This window comes from Malus sylvestris, chromosome 5 (genome assembly GCF_916048215.2).
Source record: "Malus sylvestris chromosome 5, drMalSylv7.2, whole genome shotgun sequence".
NCBI classification, from domain to species: Eukaryota; Viridiplantae; Streptophyta; class Magnoliopsida; order Rosales; family Rosaceae; genus Malus; species Malus sylvestris.
This window is the reverse complement of record NC_062264.1, coordinates 27,368,508-27,392,597: the sequence shown is the minus strand read 5'-3', so window position 1 is coordinate 27,392,597 and position 24,090 is coordinate 27,368,508. Positions and strand designations below refer to the sequence as shown.

At 41.4% G+C, this 24,090-nt stretch overlaps 2 protein-coding genes and 1 long non-coding RNA gene across 4 annotated transcripts in view; 1 reads left to right on the top strand and 2 right to left on the bottom strand.

Moving 5' to 3' along the window:
* Positions 1-1,122: 1,122 nt before the first annotated feature.
* Positions 1,123-9,383, top strand: LOC126621356 (disease resistance protein RUN1-like). Of its 2 annotated transcripts, none has more exons than XM_050289794.1 (11): positions 1,123-1,217; positions 1,504-2,014; positions 2,148-3,237; positions 3,572-3,856; positions 3,949-4,349; positions 5,483-5,896; positions 7,103-8,049; positions 8,139-8,233; positions 8,331-8,411; positions 8,537-8,674; positions 8,814-9,383. In XM_050289794.1, the coding sequence occupies exons 1-11, from the start codon at positions 1,139-1,141 to the stop codon at positions 8,985-8,987; spliced, it is 4,215 nt and encodes a 1,404-aa protein (XP_050145751.1). In that variant the 5' UTR covers positions 1,123-1,138; the 3' UTR covers positions 8,988-9,383. The 2 variants fall into 2 exon arrangements, with proteins under 2 accessions (XP_050145751.1, XP_050145750.1); XM_050289793.1 differs by having other exon boundaries at positions 3,949-4,397; positions 5,531-5,896.
* On the bottom strand, positions 4,970-7,100 carry LOC126621438 (uncharacterized). Its single transcript, XR_007622961.1, has 3 exons — positions 6,954-7,100; positions 5,483-5,663; positions 4,970-5,195 (listed from the first exon to the last, which is right to left on the bottom strand). It is a non-coding gene; the product is annotated as an uncharacterized LOC126621438 (long non-coding RNA).
* Positions 9,384-10,039: 656 nt separating the features above from the next.
* The window catches only part of LOC126621407 (uncharacterized), a 184,931-nt gene continuing 170,880 nt past the window's right edge, over positions 10,040-24,090 (bottom strand). The window contains exon 3 of the transcript XR_007622904.1: positions 10,040-10,073. The gene's annotated coding sequence lies outside the window, so the exon portion shown is untranslated. The remainder of the gene's footprint in view (positions 10,074-24,090) is intronic.

Sequence of the window (24,090 nt, the reverse complement as noted above, 5' to 3'; positions counted from 1 at the left end):
GAGGAGAGAGGTTAGAGGAGTGACCGGAGTGGTCGGCGTCGACTAATCAACCATGGCAGACAGAAGAATGAAGAAGAAAGGTAGTGTTTGGCGATGGTTTTAAAGTAATAGTTGGTGTTTGTTTTGCAAATTAGCTAGTGTTTGGCTGCTGCAGCCAATCTCGACTGAATACGTGTCCGAATTTTGATTGGAATTGGCTGTAAGCAGCAGCTGCTGTTGAATTATTCAGCAGCCAAGTAGTATCCTCCTTTTAAAAGACACGTGGTAAAATATCAGTGGGCCATATCAAAGGGTCAGCATAGTGGGTACCGACTAAGTATTTATCTTTAAGAAACTGTGAAAGCAAAAGATGGACCAATAATATTGAAACACTTGGTATTTTGAGTATGCCAATAATAATAAAAAATTACTTAATGTGCCAAGTATTTCAATGTTATTGGTCTACCTTAAAAATGGGTCCTGACCGGTCAGGATCCAAGTATTATCAAAATACAATTATTAGGACAATATTTGTGGAATAAGATTTGGTTGTTGAAATTTCAGCAGCCACTTCTACTTACATCCAATTTTGTGTGGACACATCAAAACTTGGATACGTGTCCACGTGATTGGTTGTAAGTAGGGGTGGCTGCTGAAATTTTCAGCAGCCAAGTTAATCCCATATTTGTGTACTCATTAGTAATTACTGACCTTATATGTTTTATTCTTTTATAATATAATGTACATGTCATTAATTTTTATTGAACTTTTAAAACAAAAAGCACTTGTTCATTGGGTGAGTACTTAAATATTAGGCCCCATTATTTTTAAGAAAAACTAATAAAAATGGTTTGAAAATTTTGAGTTTTAACGATAAGGACGCCTCAGTGGTAAAATGAATAGTACCAGGATTGACTTTTTAATGTAAAAATGTGATTTTTCGTTAAAATGAACAGTACCAGGAGCTTTTCGTTAAAGTTCCCTTATTTTTATAGGACGCCACAGTTCAATTAATTGCATCTACTAAGTTTCTTCCATAAACATGAATTACATCTGAGGACAGAGTCTGAGGTCTAATTCCCCTCTCCTCCAACATTGGTTTTTATACATGACAAATAATTTTTTGGCCCCCCCTCAGGTCATCGGAACTCTATTGTACATGTGCTGCAGATCATTTTCTTCTTCGTCTCCTGCGGCTGATTCTGATGTAGCTGATTCTACTGATGTGCCGGATGTTGGTTAGTACTAGTAGCTTTACATGCTGAGATGACGTTGTTCATATTAAGATTGCAAATATATGAATATCTTTCTTTAAATGATAGTTTTTTTTAAGAAAATATGTGCCTATCATGTGCCCCATTTTCTACTTTCGTTCATCTCTCACTCTGTCAAACTTTGTGCATGTAGTCAAAAGCCAATTCTAAGTAAATTCTCCTTAATTCCTGCAACGTCATAATATTATTTCTCTTTAATTAACAATTAATCTCTCTGCAACTACATCTTTTTGCTGCATCTGAAAACTAGATGTTGTGGATATCGCTTCTTCTTCTTCATCCACTGCTGCTCCTGCTGATGCTGATGATACAAAAAAGTACGATGTGTTTATTAGTTTCAGAGGTGAGGACACCCGCCGTACTTTCACCAGCCACCTCCACGCTGCCTTACTTGAGAACAAAATCACAACTTATATTGATGACGAGCTTAAGAGAGGAGATGAAATCGCACCTGGCCTTCTGAAAGCAATTAAGGAATCAGAGCTTTCGGTGATCGTTCTTTCGAAAGACTATGCTTCCTCGACCTGGTGTTTGGATGAGCTTGTGCATATCCTAGAATGCAAGGAAAAACATGGCCGGTTGGTTATACCCATTTTTTACGACACCCTTCCATCGGATGTACGAAAACAACAGGGGAGTTATGAGGTTGCATTTGCTGAACTTGAACAGCGTTTCAAGAACAGTATCAACAAGGTGCGCAAGTGGAGGGATGCTTTGACGAATGCAGCAAATCTATCTGGGTTTGATTCAAAAAAATATGGGTAACTAACTAATTCTTTTAACTTGTATAAAATTATAAATTTTCTTTAAACTTGTGATGATTTTATTGTGCTAAGATTTTGTAAGGTATAAATATTTAAGACTAACAATTACTTTCCTACATATATATGCCAGGACGGATGCTGTTTTAGTTAAGAAAGTTGTTGAAGATATTTGGACCAAATTGTGTCGCGCATCATCCTGCGATTTAAAGGGCTTGTTTGGAATTGAAAGCCGCATCGAGCAGGTCGAATCACTATTAGGCATTCATTCATCGGATGCTTGCATCACTGTCGGTATTTGGGGCATGGGTGGTATTGGCAAGACCACCCTTGCCGAAACTGTATTTCACAGACTCTCTTCTAAATTCGAAGCTTCTTGTTTTGTTAAGAATGTCAGGGAGAACTCAGAAAAAGCAGATGGACTAGATCACTTGGAAAAAACACTTCTTAAGGAGATATTAAAGGAAGAAGGTCTATCCATAGGATCAATTAGTGTTCGAGAAAGGCTCAGCCGCACAAAGGTTCTCATTGTTCTTGATGATGTGAGTAGTTCAATGCAAATGGACCGTTTAGCTGGCGATCGTCTTCAGTTTGGCACTGGAAGTAGAATCATTATCACAACTAGAGATAGGGGCACATTTGGGAAAACTGTTGAAAAGGATAATATCTACGAGGTTGAGGTATTAAAATCGAATGACGCTCTTCAGCTCTTCAATTCACGTGCTTTCAAGGACAGTACTTGTAGAATAGATTATAAGGAGTTGGTAGAAAAGGCGGTGGCTTATGCCAAAGGCGTTCCTTTAGCTCTTACAGTCCTGGGGTCCTTGTTCTTCAATTGCAAGAGCAAAGAAGAATGGGAAGATGAATTCAACAAATTGAAACGATTTCCCAGCAAAGATATCTTTCTGGATATAGCATGTTTTCATAAAGGGAAGTCTGTGGTTGAGGTAAAACGAATGTTAGATGTTCGTGAATTCTTTGCGACATCTGGAATTAGAATTCTCATTGAGATGTCTCTCATATCAATTGATTCAGAAGGGGGAATGGAAACCATAGAGATGGGCAATTTTCTACAAGTAATGAGAAGGGAAACCATAGAGATGCACGATTTGCTACAAGAAATGGGAAGGAAAATTGTTCAACAACAAGATATTAAAGATCCCGGTAAACGGAGTAGGTTGTTCAATGTTGAGGATGTCAATCGTGTATTGAGGAGTAACAAGGTAAGAGCCAAATGCATTCAATTTTTTTTTTTTAGAAAATAAAAATTACTGACTTAAGATGATATGATAACACAACAAAGTAAAACTAATTTATAATAAAGAAGTGAGATTGTTAAAAGATGAATTTGATTGAATATTTATTGTGTTAGGAAGTGTTTGGAATATGAACAAATGTTTGTTTATTTAGACAAGTAGAGGAGGATACAATTATGTTGGATATTTGACTAGACTAAGACACTTGTACATGATTACCATCGCAAATACTCTTTGTTCCAAATGTGTGTTACATTTTAATATGTTTATATTCACATTTAAACTTTCTTCTTATTCTCAGGAAACTCCAAATGTTGAAGCCATACAGGTTAATTGGTGTGATCTTCAAGAGCGACCATTAGAACGTGCAGACTTCAAAAAGATGTCTAACCTAATAATGCTAATTGTGGATTCTGGAAAATTTCACCACAAACTCACCACTTCTCTAGACCTTCCCGATTCTCTTCGTTATCTTAAGTGGCGGGGATATCCACTGGAATCTTTGCCGTCAAATTTTTGTCCGAAAAATCTAGTTGAGCTTCATATGCAAGCTAGTGAAGTTAAGAAGCTTTGGAAAGAAGAGCAGGTATATTATATTATATGCCTATTTTAAATCTTGTATAAAATCAAGTGTAGAAATTATATTAATTCTCTATATTTCTATTTAATTTGTTGCAGATACTTTTCAACTTACAAGTGATAAATCTCCAGGGCTGTGAAAGTTTGGTTGAAATTCCTTCGTATTTTCAACATCTCGACAAGCTTACTCATCTTGATCTTGAATGTTGCCGGAGTCTCAAGTATCTTCCAAAGATGCCAGGAAATATTCAATACTTAAATTTAAATCGCAGTGGTATAAAGGAGTTGCCTGAATCAGTTTGGTCTAACAAAAATATTTCTTGCTTGAATTTAAATAAATGCGTCTTTATGAAATTTCCAAGCAACTGGTGTAAGTTTAAAAATATCGAGATACTCAATCTCAGTTGTTGCTCTAAATTTGAAAACTTTCCAGAGATTTTGGAGCCAATGGAACATTTGAAGTCCTTAAGTTTAAGCGAAACAGCAGTTAAAGAGCTACCCTCATCAATCTGTGAGTTGAAATATCTTGAGAGACTTGATCTCTACGGGTGCTCTAGATTTTCCAAATTCCCTGAAATCTTGAAGCCAATGGAACATTTGAAGTCCTTAAGTTTAAGCCGAACAGCAGTTACAGAGCTACCCTCATCAATCTGTGAGTTGAAATATCTTGAGAGACTTGATCTCCACGGATGCTCTAGATTTTCCAAATTCCCTGAAATCTTGAAGCCAATGGAACATTTGAAGTCCTTAAGTTTAAGCCGAACAGCAGTTAAAGAGCTACCCTCATCAATCTGTGAGTTGAAATATCTTGAGAGACTTGATCTCCACGGGTGCTCTAGATTTTCCAAATTCCTTGAAATCTTGAAGCCAATGGAACATTTGAAGTCCTTAAGTTTAAGCCGAACAGCAGTTAAAGAGCTACCCTCATCAATCTGTGAGTTGAAATATCTTGAGAGTCTTGATCTCCACGGGTGCTCTAGATTTTCCAAATTCCCTGAAATCTTGAAGCCAATGGAACATTTGAAGTCCTTAAGTTTAAGCCAAACAGCAGTTAAAGAGCTACCCTCATCAATCTGTGAGTTGAAATATCTTGAGAGTCTTGATCTCCACGGGTGCTCTAGATTTTCCAAATTCCCTAAAATCTTGAAGCCAATGGAACATTTGAAGTCCTAAAGTTTAAGCCAAACAGCAGTTACAGAGCTACCCTCATCAATCTGTGAGTTGAAATATCTTGAGAGTCTTGATCTCTACGGGTGCTCTAGATTTTCCAAATTCCCTGAAATCTTGAAGCCAATGGAACATTTGAAGTCCTTAAGTTTAAGCCAAACAGCAGTTACAGAGCTACCCTCATCAATCTGTGAGTTGAAATATCTTAAGAGACTTGATCTCTACGGGTGCTCTAGATTTTCCAAATTCCCTGAAATCTTGAAGCCAATGGAACATTTGAAGTCCTTAAGTTTAAGCCAAACAGCAGTTACAGAGCTACCCTCATCAATCTGTGAGTTGAAATATCTTGAGAGTCTTGATCTCCACGGGTGCTCTAGATTTGGATTTTCCAAATTCCCTGAAATCTTGAAGTCAATGGAACATTTGAAGTCCTTAAGTTTAAGCCAAACAGCAGTTACAGAGCTACCTCATTAATCTGTGAGTTGAAATATCTTGAGAGTCTTGATCTCCACAGGTGCTCTAGATTTTCCAAATTCCCTGAAATCTTGAAGCCAATGGAACATTTGGTGTCTCTTTCTTTGCAAGGGACAGCTGTCGAAATGCTTCCTTCGTCTATTGGAAATCTAAATAGGCTTCAAGATTTAAACCTTAGTGGCTGCTATCAACTTAAGGATGTCCCAACAAGTATCTACAGTTTAACCAATCTTAAACGTCTCCACTTTCATCGGTGTTTGAGACTTGAAAAATTGCCTTCCAGCTCTGCCGGTTTTCTCTCGTTAGAAGAACTAGAACTCAGCTCCAGCTCTGTTCAATGTGGGAGACTTGAAAAATTGCCTTCGAGCTCTGTTGGTTTTCTCTCTTTAGAAGAACTAGATCTCGGGTGGAGCGGTATATTGGAAATACCAGCAAGCATCAAACAAGCTTCTCGGTTGTCTACACTCAACTTAAAGGGCTGCAAGCGGCTTCAATCTATACCAGAGCTCCCAGTGCTATGTAATGTTAATGCTCAAGGATGCACGTCGCTGAAGAAAGTGTCAAGTTCAAGGACAGCACTCACACAAGGTTGGGATAAACCTATTTATTGTTGCAGAGTTTTTCTTCATTGCCCAAGATTGAATAATAATTCAAGGAGCAACATAATGGATGAAGCACAGATTACAATTATGCGAATGGCAACTGTTGCGCCATTAAAGGACCGTTACTGGCTTCCTAATCCCTGGCCTCAGATTACCATTGCATGTCCAGGAAAAGAAACTCCAAATTGGTTCAGCTATCAAAATGAGGGATCTTCAATAGACATCGAGCTTTGTCCAGATTGGTTTCGAACAGGTTTATTTGGTTTCGCTCTCTATGTTGTTGTTCTTTCTTGGGATTCACAGCCTCAGTATGAATTAGGGATGGTAAGAGCTAATTTCATTGTCAAATTCATGGGTGAAAGCCATGAACTGTTCAGTTCTGAGTACAATATCCCAGGCGGCAGATTCTACTCCGGCCGTGACGGCCAACATCACGTGCATGTGTGGAGTGAGGCCTTTAGAAGTGAAGAGGTAGGAAAACACTGCTCCCCTGATGTTTACAAACTTGCCAAAGAGGCCTCTGTTGTCTTCTGCCTGGAGGATGATGAAGGTTTTGCTTCTGTTTCCCCTATTGGGAAGGTGGAAAGCTGTGGTATATGCCCATTGTATGCGGAAGATGCTGAGAAATTCAAATTTGGTCATGTGTTCATGTCGAGGGGACCAAAAGTAGGAGAAGAAACAAGACAAGATGATCATTCCAAAGGTGGTGGATCAGGAGATGAGCCTCAAGTTAGTGGATTTTCCATATTCCCTGAAATCTTGATGCCAATGGAACATTTGGTGTCTCTTTGTTTGGAATACACAGCTGTCGAAATGCTTCCTTCGTCTATTGGGAATCTAAATGGGCTTCAAGATTTAAACCTTAGACGCTGCTATCAACTTAAGGATGTCCCAACAAGTATCTACAGTTTAAGCAATCTTAAACGTCTCAACTTTAATGACTGTGGGAGACTTGAAAAATTGCCTTCCAGCTCTGTTGGTTTTATCTCTTTAGAAGAACTAGATCTCAGCAACAGCGGTATATTGGAAATACCAGCAAGCATCAAACAAGCTTCTCGGTTGTCTATACTCAACTTAAACTGCTGTGAGCGGCTTCAATCTATACCAGAGCTCCCAGTGCTATGCAATGTTAAAGCTTCAAACTGCACGTCGCTGAAGATAGTGTCAAGTTCAAGGACAGCACTCGCACAAGGTTGGGATAAACCTAAAAATTGTTTCAAAGTTTTTAGTAATTGCCCAAAATTGGATAATAATTCAAGGAGCAACATAATGGATGAAGCACAGATTACAATTATGCGAATGGCAACTGTTGCGCCATTTAAGTACATTAGCTGGTTTCGTGAACCCTGGTTTCATAATCCCTGGCCTCAGATTAAGATTGCATGTCCAGGAAAAGAAATTCCAAATTGGTTCAGCTATCAAAATGAGGGATCTTCAGTAGACATCGAGCTTTGTCCAGATTGGTTTCGAACAGGTTTATTTGGTTTCGCTCTCTCTGTTGTTCTTTCTGGGGTATCAGGGCGGCGGCATGACTGGAGGGTAAGAGCTAATTTCATTGTCAAATTCATGGGTGAAAGCCATGAACTGTTCAGTTTTAAGTACATTATCCCAGGCATAAGCTACGACCAGAGTGTTGACCAACATCACGTGCACGTGTGGAATGAGGGCTTTAGAAGTGAAGAGGTAGGAAAAAACTGCTCCCCTGATGTTTACAAACTTGCCAAAGAGGCCTCTGTTGTCTTCTTCTGCCCTGTGGGTTTTGAAGATTCTGAAGATTCTGAAGATTCTGAAGCCGGCAATACTTTTGTTTTACGTATAACGGTGGAAAGGTGTGGTATATGCCCATTGTATGCGGAAGATGCTGAGAAATTCAATTTTGGTCATGAGTTCATGTCGAGGGGACCAAAAGTAGGAGAAGAAACAAGACAAGATGATTTTGAGTCCAATGGAACAATTGGTACCTGTCTTCACTTGGATATTTGTTGTAGCCTTTGATTTGAAATGCTATGGAACTCTCATTTATGTATTAAACTTTGTACTCTGCAGGTTTATATGGGCAGCATACAGCCAAGAAGCCAAAGATATTAAAGCAATCTCTAGATACTACTTCTGGAGGTCCATGGTCCCATTCTGAAGATCAGGTTAATATGTCATTATTAATTTTATCAAATTGTTCTCTCTTCAGATGTTGTAGACTTGCCAATAACTGAACAAGATTTACTGTTTTTGTTACCTTAGGCACTTGTTGTTCTTGTACATGATATGGGCCCAAATTGGGAACTCATAAGTGATGCAATCAACAGCACACTGCACTTGAAGGTTAGTGTTATTGCTGGTGCACCTTATGCTTATTGCCTATGGTGAGGATGATCTATGTGCATTTGAAGTGTTGGTTTTCCTAGTGTATGTCTTGGGTGTTGCTCTTATGACTTTGTACCATGCAGTGTATTTTTCGCAAGCCTAAAGAGTGCAAGGAGCGTCACAAAATATTAATGGATATGAATTCTGGTGATGGGGCTGATAGTGCTGAAGATTCGGGATCTTCTCAGCCTTATCCTTCTCCATTACCGGGCATTCCGAAGGCAAGAGTGTGTCCTTTAAAGTGCTTCTTTTAAACTATTAAGTTGACCTCGCATTGTTTCATCTTCAGCACGAAAAACGTACATCTATCAGTGTATTTCGACTTACTTTTGTTGGTTGGTGTTTCTGTATTTCATGCAGGGCAGTGCCAGGGAATTATTTCAACGCTTGCAAGAGCCCATGGAAGAGGATGTTCTCAAGTCACGTTTTGAGAAAATAATTAAGATTGGTCATCATTATCGGAGGAGTCAGGTTAGTGAAAATGAGCGTAGAGTTGCTGAGCACAGTGCAGATCTTGCAGTGGCCCAATTTTGATTTTTATTGTTGTCAATGTTTCTGTAGCTAGACCATCCTTATGATCACAAATATTAGACCTTCCTACTTACGAAAAATCATTTTTCAGTGATTAATGCTGGACCTTACGGTTATTACATGCTACAGTTGAGATGCCAATCCTTTTAGTTCTGTGATCTGACCAGTTTTTTATTTTAATATTGTCATCCAGTAAAACTGACGATTTTGATTCATAGGATTTTAAAGGTTTTTGTAAATTGTAATATTGAGCTCTACCTTAACACCTTAAACCCAAAAGTGTTGTCAATTTTGTGTTGGTGATCCTAGTTGGAATTAAATGGATTGTCGACCTAACTCCAAATACATGTGAGATAAAGGTAGTTCAGTTCATCTGAAATAAATTATTGCTTAGATGCTCATGAGAATGGACGATACATGATGGTTGGGATCTGGAAGCAATTTAATTACCGTCTCTCTCTTATATTTCAGTTCAACTGAAATAAATATTGTTTATAGTAATTTCATTTTAATTTTACCCCACTCTCTCTCCCACTCCCTACCTTTTCTCTTTAGTATTTACTACAACAACTCTCTAAATCCCATAAAAATTTAATAAAAAACAAATCCTCCCATGCATTGCATGTGTGGAAGTTAATAGTGTGTATTACTGGAACTCCTCCAAAGGTGGTGGATCAGGAGATGACCCTTCAGTTAGTGGATCAAGTGATGAGTTTGAAGCAAATGAAAGTGATTAGGAAAAACTTTTTAAGGCAAATTTGTACTTTGGTAGCTCACTTGTCTGACCAAGAAATAAGACAACAACTAGGCAAGGCTTTTATTATGTTGGTATTGTTTAGACTTTATACATTATAAAGCGCTAGTTATGGCCAAGTGTATTATAGCCTATTTGTTATCTTTAAAACTTGATTTACCTTTATATCATAAACATAGACATTAATTAACACACCATGCCAGGGCAAAGTAAAAATCTCACAACCAAGCGCCATAGTTTGAACATTCAACATGACAAAAATATGTGATTATTCAATGGCCGAACTGCAATGAGCAAAAAATATGAATGGCCCGATTGGACTAACACCGGCAAAACTTAGTGTCCTTGTTTGCACCAAACAAAGATCAGCGAAACAAATTTTATTAGAGAGGGTAAAAAACCGAACTGCATGATGGGTAGTCATTCTATCAATCTAGACTGCACATTTAGACATGACTCAATTTAATAGTATATATTTATGGATGTTCGTGTGTCAATTGGCCAGCAAAAGATTACTCCCAACAACAACAACAACAACAACAACAAAGCCTTTTCCCACTAAGTGGGGTCGGCTATATGAATCCTAGAACGCCATTGCGCTCGGTTTTGTGTCATGTCCTCCGTTAGATCCAAGTACTCTAAGTCTTTTCTTAGAGTCTCTTCCAAAGTTTTCCTAGGTCTTCCTCTACCCCTTCGGCCCTGAACCTCTGTCCCGTAGTCACATCTTCGAACCGGAGCGTCAGTCGGCCTTCTTTGCACATGTCCAAATCACCGGAGCCGATTTTCTCTCATCTTTCCTACAATTTCGGCTACTCCTACTTTACCTCGGATATCCTCATTCCCAATCTTATCCTTTCTCGTGTGCCCACACATCCCACGAAGCATCCTCATCTCCGCTACACCCATTTTGTGTACGTGTTGATGCTTCACCACCCAACATTCTGTGCCATACAACATCGTTGGCCTTATTGCCGTCCTATAAAATTTTCCCTTGAGCTTCAGTGGCCTACGACGGTCACACAACACGCCGGATGCACTCTTTCCATCCAGCTCGTATTCTATGGTTGAGATCTCCATCTAATTCTCCGTTCTCTTGCAAGATAGATCCTAGGTAGCGAAAACGGTCGCTTTTTGTGATCTTCGCTAGATTGCTCCGGTCATTAGTGTGGATAAGTATATAAATGGATAGAGATAGGAAAGCAAACACAAGATGTACGTGGTTCACCCAGATTGGCTACGTCCACGGAATAGAAGAGTTCTCATTAATTGTGAAGGGTTTACACAAGTACATAGGTTCAAGCTCTCCTTTAGTGAGTACAAGTGAATGATTTAGTACAAATGACATTAGGAAATATTGTGGGAGAATGATCTCGTAATCACGAAACTTCTAAGTATCGGAGTGTGGTGTCGTCTTGACTTGCCTTATCTGTCTCATAGGTAGATGTGGCATCTTCTCTGGAAGTACTCTTCCTCCATCAGGGGTGGTATCTTTAACTGGTGGAGATGCACAAGGTAATGTATCAATTTCACTTGAAGCTTACTTGTAGTTTCAGGCTTGGTCAAGCGCGATACAAACCATGTAGTAGGAGTCTCCCAAGTCGCCGAGCTAGGGGGTCTGCTGAAAGAGGTGACAGACAAGGTAAGCAATCAGAGCTCCGACTGATTGTTCACCTTCTCCCCATCTTGCAGCAGCATGAAGGATAAAGAGAAGAAAAATGAGAAGAGATGATATGAGATACTTTTGCTTTTGAAGAAGTAATTTTCCACAGGCTTATTCTTGAACTGAGCTAGAGGGTTTTCTGGTTTCCTCCAGAGTATAAGGCCGACTGAAGAATTTGAGGGTCAAAACAAGTCCATCAAATCTAGAGTACGTTCCACCCTGCTGATATGGGATACTTTTGCTTTTGACAGAGTAATGGATGTATCGGCACGTGTGCTGTTACGCTTGTCTCCACATGCTTCCTTGTATCCTTCGCACTTGCCCTATCTGTTCCTCAAGCAGATGCGGAATCTTCCCTAGAAACATAAGATGTTGAAGATGAGTACTCGAGAGCAATGCCAGGTAAGTAATCAGGTAAGGGGTTCCAGGCAGTCACTTCCTGGCTGGAAGCTTGATTCCAAGTGCTGACTGATTGCTCTCTTTCTCCTTGTCTTGCAGGTAAAAACAAGGCCAAAAGAAAAGACAGGGAAAAAGCATGATATGGGATACTCTTGCTTTTAACCCTGATGATATGAGATATTCTTGCTCTAGTATAGCTTGTTTGCAGAGGTATTATCGGGGGGAAAGAAAGCTGAATATTTCGAAAGGCTTCGTTGGGAGTGCCCTCTCAGATATGATGAAGGGTTGAGCATTTTTGCAGGTCTGCCTGTCCGTTGGGGATGGAGGTCGACATATATAGGAGTCTCCCTAACAACAAGTAGTAATGCTATTCCTTTACCCTGCTTGGTCATAGCACGGTAGTGGGAGCTGCCAGTTTCACATGTTTGAACTCTGTCAGAGCACTTTGAAAAAGTGGTCTGTGGTATCTGGCTCTCGAGATTCGGAGAACGATGCCTCTTCGATTTTTGAGAAAGCAATCATGATGGGGGTCTGACTCTCGAGATTCGGAGAGCAGTGTCTCTTCGATTTTTGAGGAAGTAATCATGTTGGGAGTCTGGCTCTCAAGATTCGGAGGGCGGTGCCTCTTCGATTTTGGAGCAAGCAATCTTGTTGGGAGTGTTGTCTCGAATGTGAGTAAAGGTTGGACATGTTTGCTAGTCTACCTTGCCACGAAGCACAAAGGTTGACACACAGGGACTTTCCAATTATCCAGCAATGGTACTGTTCCTTTACCCTCTCTTCGATTTTGAGAAAGTAGTCATGTTGGGAGTCTGGCTCTCGAGATTCGGAGGACGGTGCCTCTTCGATTTTGGAGCAAGCAATCTTGTTGGGAGTGTTTTCTCGAATGTGAGTAAAGGTTGGGCATGTTTGCTAGTCTACCTTGCCACGAAGCACAGAGGTTGACACACAGGGACTTTCCAATTATCCGTACTGTTCCTTTACCCTTGTGGGTAATAATATGGTAGCTAGACCTTCAAAATTTATGTGTCTAAACTTTGTTAGTGCTGTTTCTTTGCTATTCTTTTACCTTTCTTGGTCAGAGCGATGTAGTGGGAGCTGCAAGCTTCACGTGCTCAACTTTGGCAGAGAACTTTGGCAAAGTTATCTATGGTACCCATGAGTTATTGTTGCGTGTGGGAAGTGGGTGATTGAACAGTAAGATTCATGTGCTTTCTACTTCACCAGAAGTCTTCGACAAAATGCCCATAATTTCTGCAAAGCTGAGTGTGCGTGTGACAGGTGCTGACAAGGCTAGAAAAGTAGGTGCCTCTTCGATTTCTGAGATCGGCCCTCGTGGTCTCTGAGCAGCCCAGCTTTTGAGAAAGCGAGCGCCTCTTCAATTGATTCGGAGAACGATGCCTCATCGATTTTTGAGAAAGCAATCATGCTGGGGGTCTGGCTCTTGAGATTCGGGGAGCAGTGTCTCTTCGATTTTTGAGAAAGTAATCATGTTGGGAGAGTGGCTCTCGAGATTCGGAGGGCGATGCCTCTTCGATTTTGGAGCAAGCAATCTTGTTGGGAGTGTTTTCTCGAATGTGAGTAAAGGTTGGGCATGTTTGCTAGTCTACCTTGCCACGAAGCACAGAGGTTGACACACAGGGACTTTCCAATTATCCAACAGTGGTACTGTTCCTTTACCCTTGTGGGTAATAATATGGTAGCTAGACCTTCAAAATTTATGGGTCTAAACTTTGTTAGTGCTGTTTCTTTGCTATTCTTTTACCCTTCTTGGTCAGAGCGGTGTAGTGGGAGCTGCAAGCTTCACGTGCTCAACTTTGGCAGAGAACTTTGGCAAAGTTATCTGTGGTACCCATGAGCTATTGTTGCGTGTGGGACTACTTCCCCAGAAGTCTTTGACAGAATGCCCATAATTTCCGCAAAGCTGAGTGTGCGTGTGACAGGTGCTGACAAGGCTGGAAAAGTAGGTGCCTCTTCGATTTCTGAGATCGGCCCTCGTGGTCTCTGGGGAGCCCAGCTTTTGAGAAAGCGAACGCCTCTTCGATTTCTGAGATCGGCCTTCGTGGTCTTTGAGCAGCCCAACTTTTGAGAAAGCAAACGCCTCTTCGATTTCTGAGATCAACCCTCGTGATCTCTAAGCAGCCCAACTTTTGAGAAAGCAAACGCCTCTTCGATTTCTGAGCAGGCGCCTCTTCGATTTCTGAAGCTCCGTCGAGTGCAGATTTTTAAAGGGCTGGCATTAAGTTCCAAAGCACACTTGAATCTCCACCAGTAGAAGCTTCATTCTTGCACTTCTAAGATCTTGATTTGTCCGACCTCTTCTCTCTTCAACACCTTTGAAAATGTCTGGCCCCTCCGACCGTCGTTTTGACTTGAACCTTGTTGAAGAGGCAGCCCCGCCTTCTCCAGACAACATATGGCGCCCATCCTTCGTCTCCCCAACTGGTCCTCTTACCGTTGGGGATTCCGTGATGAAGAATGATATGACCGCTGCGGTGGTGGCCAGGAACCTTCTCACTCCCAAAGATAACAGACTACTTTCCAAACGGTCTGATGAGTTAGCTGTTAAGGATTCGCTGGCTCTCAGTGTTCAGTGTGCAGGTTCTGTGTCTAATATGGCCCAACGCCTATTTGCTCGAACCCGCCAAGTTGAATCATTGGCGGCTGAAGTGATGAGTCTCAAACAGGAGATTAGAGGGCTCAAGCATGAGAATAAACAGTTGCACCGGCTCGCACATGACTATGCTACAAACATGAAGAGGAAGCTTGACCAGATGAAGGAAACTGATGGTCAGGTTTTACTTGATCATCAGAGATTTGTGGGTTTGTTCCAAAGGCATTTATTGCCTTCGTCTTCTGGGGCTGTACCGCGTAATGAAGCTCCAAATGATCAACCTCTGATGCCTCCTCCTTCTAGGGTTCTGTCCAGTACTGAGGCTCCAAATGATCCCCCTCCGGTGCCTTCTCTTTCTGGGGCTCTACCGACTGCTGAGACTTCTCCTAAGCAACCTTTGTGAAGGCTCCCTCTTGTGTGTTTATTTTGACTCATGTATATGTACATATTTGTAGCTTATCGAGGATATCAATAAATAAGTTTTCCTTCATTTCAACGTATTGTGTTAAATACACCAAAGCCTTCTTTGCTAAGTTCTTTGAATTTTCTTTTGTTGAAGCTTGTATGTTGAAGCTTTCTGAGTGGAGCATGTAGGTTAGGGTAGTGTTCCCTTAATTTCCCGAGTGAGGAAAACTTCTCGGTTGGAGACTTGGAAAGTCCAAGTCACTGAGTGGGATCGGCTATATGAATCTTAGAACGCCATTGTGCTCGATCCTGTGTCATGTCCTTCGTTAGATCCAAGTACTCTAAGTCTTTTCTTAGAGTCTCTTCCAAAGTTTTCCTAGGTCTTCCTCTACCCCTTCGGCCCTGAACCTCTGTCCCATAGTCGCATCTTCTAATCGGAGCGTCAGTAGGCCTTCTTTGCACATGTCCAAACCACCGTAACCGATTTTCTCTCATCTTTCCTTCAATTTCGGCTACTCCTACTTTACCCCGGATATCCTCATTCCTAATCTTATCCTTTCTCGTGTGCCCACACATCCAACGAAGCATCCTCATCTCCGCTACACCCATTTTGTGTACGTGTTGATGTTTCACCGCCCAACATTCTGTGCCATACAGCATCGCCGGCCTTATTGCCGTCCTATAAAATTTTCCCTTGAGCTTCAGTGGCATACGGCGGTCACACAACACGCCGGATGCACTCTTCCACTTCATCCATCCAGCTTGTATTCTATGGTTGAGATCTCCATCTAATTCTCCGTTCTTTTGCAAGATAGATCCTAGGTAACGAAAACGGTCGCTCTTTGGTATTTCTTGATCTCCAATCCTCACCCCTAACTCGTTTTGGCCTCCATTTGCACTGAACTTGCACTCCATATATTCTGTCTTTGATCGGCTTAGGCGAAGACCTTTAGATTCCAACACTTCTCTCCAAAGGTTAAGCTTTGCATTTACCCCTTCCTGAGTTTCATCTATCAACACTATATCGTCTGCGAAAAGCATACACCAAGGAATATCATCTTGAATATGTCCTGTTAACTCATCCATTACCAACGCAAAAAGGTAAGGACTTAAGGATGAGCCTTGATGTAATCCTACAGTTATGGGAAAGCTTTCGGTTTGTCCTTCATGAGTTCTTACGGCAGTCTTTGCTCCTTCATACATATCATTTATAGCTTGGATATATGCTACTCGTACTCCTTTCTTCTCTAAAATCCTCCAAAGAATGTCTCTTGGGACCCTATCATACGCTTTTTCCAAATCTATAAAGACCATGTGTAAATCCTTTTTCCCATCTCTATATCTTTCCATCAATCTTCGTAAGAGATAGATTGCCTCCATGGTTGAGCGCCCTGGCATGAACCCGAATTGGTTGTCCGAAACATGTGTCTCTTGCCTCAATCTATGCTCAATGACTTACTCCCAATCACAAAATAAATTTTATATCTACAAAATATCTATGGCATATGTAAGTTTTTACATCAAAATACGAATACATCATGCAACGAATGAACATCCAGCAGCAAAGCATCTCGCAGAAAAATATGCTTGATTAAGCCTGTTATGTTCAGCAATTCAAGCTAATGAGAAAGTGCATTCATATAATTAATATTTAACACAATATGCCCCTGGTTATCATTTTATACGGAAATTCCTTCAGCAAAACAAGTATACAGCTTCAAGAACCTATTTGTCGATATGATCCTGACCCAAGAACATTTCCCCTGTATGCGACAATCCTAACTACTCCATAGTCATCTTATGCTGCAGGTTTTCACTACTGCACAATTCTAATGTAATAAACAATCCTCGATCAATCCTTGGGTCATATAACACATTTCTAAAGTCTGCTTACCACCTCAGGTCGAACGGACACACCAGAAGGTATATTAATGACCTGATAACATGACTCTCTCAACCTCACTAACTGTAGTATAAATTATTCATCTACTTATTTTCTACCATTTGAACATCAATTCCGCATTTATACTAACACGAAATAAAAATCTCAGCTTACATAAGAGAATTAAGACATCCCGAGCTCACATTTACCACTTCAACTACAATTACACTAAAAAAATTCAAAATCAATCTGATTCGGAACACAAATATAATCACACACACATCCAATTATACATAAAAACACAAGCATACACACACACACACACACACACACACATATATATATATATATAGAGAGAGAGAGAGAGAGAGAGAGAGAGAGTACCTGCGCAAAGACCTGTTTGGGTGACAGGACCTGTTTGGGTGACCAGAGCCCTGGAAGAAAGCGACGGCTTCATTGCCACTAATCCGGCCATCGCGGTCAAAATCGGCCCGTCGTAAATACGCATCGAAGAGATCCTTCGAGATCCACATTCGCCGATTGGTTCAGCGGCGATGCCATCGCCACCGTCGGATTGCGATTCGCGGAAAATCAGACCACGGAATCAACCGAGAGCGCAGCGCGCTCAGGCTGCAGAACGCGTAAGGAGCGCCGGGAAGAATCAGAAAAACACGAATTCGGAGGACCATGATTTGGTTGCCTTTCTTCTCCGATTCGGAGGAAAATCAGAAGACGACGGAGACACTGCCAATAGTTTGAGGTAGAAAAACGATGATTTTTTTTGTGACAAAAATGGTGCTGTATTTGTGTTATATTTCAAAATTGCCACTGGTCCTAATGAGCCCGACCCATTAGGTACAACCACAACAAATACAATTTAGAAATCAAAGTTGGTTTGTAAGTTTATGTTTTCGATTTTTCAACTTAATGCGAGATTGAGAAGGAAGCTACAATTTAGAAATCAAAGCCATTTGTTTGTCGGATATTTAACATGTTATATTGTGAAATTGTAAATCGTAGATGTACATTTAGACATCGTTTTGTAAATTCGTCTAAAGAAGAAACCTAATTGATAATCTATACATACTCATATAGATTAACTACTCTTATCATGGCCAACAAGCAGCTCATGTCCACGACAAGTGTTGTATTCACGTTTCATCGGTTCCACGTCCTCTTTTTCTTTAAGGAGACAATCATTGATTAGCATTCTAAATATGATTATAAACCCTTCAAATAACTTCATTAGTTGGTACAATTAAGGCATTTTGATTGATCCCCTTTGTGATCACCTCATTTTCACTATTTGATTAGTCCCTGAAACTTCTTGCATTACATGATGTGCATGGAAATGTCTATTAAATAAAACATTGGGGATCTTTGAAGTAGTACTATGTTTCAGATCAAAATCAAAGAATCGGCCTAATAATTGATATAATTAGTAAACATTGACACATAATGTAATGCATTTTTTGTACTATTGTACATGTGCTGCAGATCATTTTCTTCTTCATCTCCTGCGGCTGATTCTGATGTAGCTGATTCTACTGATGTGCCGGGTGTTGGTTAGTACTAGTAGTTTTACATGCTGAGATGACGTTGTTCATAATAAGATTGCAAATATATGAATATCTTTCTTTAAATTATAGAGTTTTTAAAGATAATAGGTCCTATCATATGCCCCATTTTCCACTTTCGTATCTCTCGCTCGTTAATTTCGAGCCTTTGAAATTTTGTGCATGTAGTCAAAAGCCAATTCAAGCAAATTCTGAACTAGTCTCTCTCTCCCCCCTCTTGCATCCTCTTAATTCGGTGCAACGTCGTAGTAGTATTTCTCTCTAATTAACAATTAATCTCTCTGCAACTACATCTTTTTGCTGTTTCTAAAAACTAGAGGTTATGGACATTGCTTCTTCTTCATCATCTGCTGCTGATAACCCCCCACGTCAAGAAAAGTATGATGTGTTTATCAGTTTCAAAGGTGAGGACACCCGCCTTGGTATTACCAGCCATCTACATGATGCCTTACTTCGGAAGAAAATTGTAACCTACATCGATGACAAACTTCAGAGTGGAGAAGAAATCGGACCTGCCCTTCTAGAGGCAATCGAGAAATCCACGATCTCGGTGATCATTTTCTCACAAAACTATGCTTCTTCCACATGGTGTTTAGATGAACTCGTGCATATACTCAGATGCAACAAGAGAGATGGCCAGATAGTTATACCCGTATTCTACGACATCAATCCATCTGATGTACGAAAACAGCACGGGATTTATGCGGATGCATTTGCTCAACTTGAAAAACGTTTCAACAACAATATCAACAAGGTGCACAACTGGAGGGATGCTTTGACGACTGCAGCCAATCTATCTGGGTTTGATTATTCAAACAAATCCGGGTAACTAACTCATTCTTTAACTTTTCTACAACAACAACAACAACAACAACAAAGCCTTTTCCCACTAAGTGGGGTCGGCTATATGAATCCTAGAACGCCATTGCGCTCGGTTTTGTGTCATGTCCTCCGTTAGATCCAAGTACTCTAAGTCTTTTCTTAGAGTCTCTTCCAAAGTTTTCCTAGGTCTTCCTCTACCTCTTCGGCCCTGAACCTCTGTCCCGTAGTCACATCTTCGAACTGGAGCGTCAGTAGGCCTTCTTTGCACATCTCCAAATCACCGGAACCGATTTTCTCTCATATTTCCTTCAATTTCGGCTACTCCTACTTTACCTCGGATATCCTCATTCCCAATCTTATCCTTTCTCGTGTGCCCACACATCCCACGAAGCATCCTCATCTCCGCCACACCCATTTTGTGTAAGTGTTGATGCTGCACCGCCTAACATTCTGTGCCATACAACATCGCTGACCTTATTGCCGTCCTATAAAATTTTCCCTTGAGCTTCAGTGGCCTACGACGGTCACACAACACGCCGGATGCACTCTTACACTTCATCCATCCAGCTTGTATTCTATGGTTGAGATCTCCATCTAATTCTCCGTTCTCTTGCACGATAGATCCTAGGTAGCGAAAACGGTCGCTTTTTGTGATCTTCGCTAGATTGCTCCGGTCATTAGTGTGGATAAGTATATAAATGGATAGAGATAGGAAAGCAAACACAAGATGTACGTGGTTCACCCAGATTGGCTACGTCCACGGAATAGAGGAGTTCTCATTAATTGTGAAGGGTTTACATAAGTACATAGGTTCAAGCTCTCCTTTAGTGAGTACAGGTGAATGATTTAGTACATATGACATTAGGAAATATTGTGGGAGAATGATCTCGTAATCATGAAACTTCTAAGTATCGGAGTGTGGTATCGTCTTGACTTGCCTTATCTGTCTCATAGGTAAATGTGACATCTTCTCTGGAAGTACTCTTCCTCCATCCAGGGGTGGTATCTTTAACTGGTGGAGATGCACAAGGTAATGTATCAATTTCACTTGAAGCTTACTTGTAGTTTCAGGCTTGGTCAAGCGCGATACAAACCATGTAGTAGGAGTCCCCCAAGTCGCCGAGCTAGGGGATCTGCTGAAAGAGGTGACAGACAAGGTAAGCAATCCGACCTCCGGCTGATTGTTCACATTCTCCCTATCTTGCAGGCAGCATGAAGGATAAAGAGAAGAAAAATGAGAAGAGATGATATGGGATACTTTTGCTTTTGAAGAAGTAACTTTCCACAGGCTTATTCTTGAACTGAGCTGGATGGTTTTCTGGTTTCCTCCAGAATATAAGGCTGACTGAAGAATTTGAGGGTCAAAACAAGTCCATCAAATCTAGAGTATGTTCGACCCTGCTGATATGGGATACTTTTGCTTTGACAGAGTAATGGATGTATCGGCATGTGTGCTGTTACGCTTGTCTCCACATGCTTCCTTGTATCCTTCTCACTTGCCCTATCTGTTCCTCAGGCAGATGCGGTATCTTCCAGGCAGTCAGTTCCTGGCTGGAAGCTTGATTCCAAATGCTGACTGATTGCTCTCTTTCTCCTTGTCTTGCAGGTAAGAACAAGGCCAAAGGAAAAGACAGGGAAAAAGCATGATATGGGATATTCTTGCTTTTAACCCTGATGATATGAGATATTCTTGCTCAAGTATAGATTGTTTGCAGAGGTATTATCGGGGGGAAAGAAAGCTGAATATTTCGAAAGGCTTCGTTGGGAGTGCCCTCTCAGATATGAGGAAGGGTTGAGCATTTTTGCAGGTCTGTCTGTCCGTTGGGGATGGAGGTCAACATATATAGGAGTCTCCTTAACAAGAAGTAGTAATGCTATTCCTTTACCCTGCTTGGTCATAGCACGGTAGTGGGAGCTGTCAGCTTCACATGTTTTAACTCTGTCAGAGCACTTTGAAAAAGTGGTCTGTGGTATCTGGAAAGCTGATGTTGCGTGTGAAGATTACAGACAGCTTTATCCAAGGAGATCCAGCTCTTGCAGTTGGGAAAGTGTTGCCTCTTCGGTTTTCGAACAAGCAATCCTATCGGGGATCTGGCTCTCGAGATTCGGAGAACGATGCCTCTTCGATTTTTGAGAAAGCAATCATGCTGGGGGTCTGGCTCTCGAGATTCGGAGAGCGGTGTCTCTTTGATTTTTGAGAAAGTAATCATGTTGGGAGTCTGTCTCTCGAGATTCGGAGGGCGGTGCCTCTTCGATTTTGGAGCAAGCAATCTTGTTGGGAGTGTTTTCTCGAATATGAGTAAAGGTTGGGCATGTTTGCTAGTCTACCTTGCCACGAAGAACAGAGGTTGACACACAGGGACTTTCCAATTATCCAGCAATGGTACTGTTCCTTTACCCTCTCTTCGATTTTTGAGAAAGTAGTCATGTTGGGAGTCTGGCTCTCGAGATTCGGAGGACGGTGCCTCTTCGATTTTGGAGCAAGCAATCTTGTTGGGAGTGTTTTCTCGAATGTGAGTAAAGGTTGGGCATGTTTGCTAGTCTACCTTGCCACAAAGCACAGAGGTTGACACACAGGGACTTTCCAATTATCCAGCAGTGGTACTGTTCCTTTACCCTTGTGGGTAATAATATGGTAGCTAGACCTTCAAAATTTATGTGTCTAAACTTTGTTAGTGCTGTTTCTTTGCTATTCTTTTACCCTTCTTGGTCAGAGCGATGTAGTGGGAACTTTGGGAGTGTTTTCTCGAATGTGAGTAAAGGTTGGGCATGTTTGCTAGTCTACCTTGCCACGAAGCACAGAGGTTGACACACAAGGACTTTCCAATTATCCAGCAATGGTACTGTTCCTTTACCCTCTCTTCGATTTTTGAGAAAGTAGTCATGTTGGGAGTCTGGCTCTCGAGATTCGGAGGACGGTGCCTCTTCGATTTTGGAGCAAGCAATCTTGTTGGGAGTGTTTTCTCGAATGTGAGTAAAGGTTGGGCATGTTTGCTAGTCTACCTTGCCACGAAACACAGAGGTTGATACACAGGGACTTTCCAATTATCCAGCAGTGGTGCTGTTCCTTTACCATTGTAGGTAATAATATGGTAGCTAGATCTTCAAAATTTATGTGTCTAAACTTTGTTAGTGCTGTTTCTTTGCTATTCTTTTACCCTTCTTGGTCAGAGCGATGTAGTGGGAGCTACAAGCTTCACGTGCTCAACTTTGGCAGAGAACTTTGGCAAAGTGGTACCCATGAGCTACTGTTGCGTGTAGGAAGTGGGTGATTGAACAGTAAGACTCATGTGCTTTCTACTTCATCAGAAGTCTTCGACAGAATGCCCATAATTTCCGCAAAGCTGAGTGTGCGTGTGACAGGTGCTGAAAAGGCTGGAAAAGTAGGTGCCTCTTCGATTTCTGAGAGCAGCCCTCGTGGTCTCTGAGCAGCCCAGCTTTTGAGAAAGCAGGCGCCTCTTCGATTTCTGAGATCGGCCTTCGTGGTCTTTGAGCAGCCCAACTTTTGAGAAAGCAGACGCTTCTTCGATTTCTGAGATCGACCCTCGTGGTCTCTGAGCAGCCCAGCTTTTGAGAAAGCAAACGCCTCTTCGATTTCTGAAGCTCCGTCGAGTGCAGATTTTTATAGGGGCTGACATTAAGTTCCAAAGCACACTTGAATCTCCACCAGTAGAAACTCCATTCTTGCACTTCTAAGATCTTGATTTGTCCGACCTCTTCTCTCTTCAACACCTTTGAAAATGTCTGGCCCCTCCGACCGTCATTTTGACTTGAACCTTGTTGAAGAGGCTGCCCCGCCTTCTCCAGACAACATATGGCGCCCATCCTTCGTCTCCCCTACTGGTCCTCTTACCGTTGGGGATTCCGTGATGAAGAATGATATGACCGCTGCGGTGGTGGCCAGGAACCTTCTCACTCCCAAAGATAATAGACTACTTTCCAAACGGTCTGATGAGTTAGCTGTTAAGGATTCTCTGGCTCTTAGTGTTCAGTGTGCAGGTTCTGTGTCTAATATGGCCCAACGCCTATTTGCTTGAACTCGCCAAGTTGAATCATTGGCGGCTGAAGTGATGAGTCTCAAACAGGAGATTAGAGGGCTCAAGCATGAGAATAAACAGTTGCACCGGCTCGCACATGACTATGCTACAAACATGAAGATGAAGCTTGACCAGATGAAGGAATCTGATGGTCAGGTTTTACTTGATCATCAGAGATTTATGGGTTTGTTCCAAAGGAATTTATTACCTTCGTCTTCTGGGGCTGTACCGCGTAATGAAGCTCCAAATGATCAACCTCTGATGCCTCATCCTTCTAGGGTTCTGTCCAGTACTGAGGCTCCGAATGATCCCCCTCCGGTGCATTCTCTTTCTGGGGCTCTACCGACTGCTGAGACTTCTCCTAAGCAACCTTTGTGAAGGCTCCCTCTTGTTTGTTTATTTTGACTCATGTATATGTACATATTTGTAGCTTATCGGGGATATCAATAAATAAGTTTTCCTTCATTTCAACGTATTGTGTTAAATACACCAAAGCCTTCTTCGCTAAGTTCTTTGAATTTTCTTTTGTTGAAGCTTTGTGAGTGGATCATGTAGGTTGAGGTAGTGTTCCCTTAATTTCCTGAGTGAGGAAAACTTCTCGGTTGGAGACTTGGAAAATCCAAGTCACTGAGTGGGATCGGTTATATGAATCTTAGAACGCCATTGTGCTCGGTCATGTATCATGTCCTTCGTTAGATCCAAGTACTCTAAGTCTTTTCTTAGAGTCCCTTCCAAAGTTTTCCTAGGTCTTCCTCTACCCCTTCGGCCCTGAACCTCTGTCCCATAGTCGCATCTTCTAATCGGAGCCTCACTAGGCCTTCTTTGCACATGTCCAAACCACCGTAACCGATTTTCTCTCATCTTTCCTTCAATTTCGGCTACTCCTACTTTACCCCGGATATCCTCATTCCTAATCTTATCCTTTCTCGTGTGCCCACACATCCAACGAAGCATCC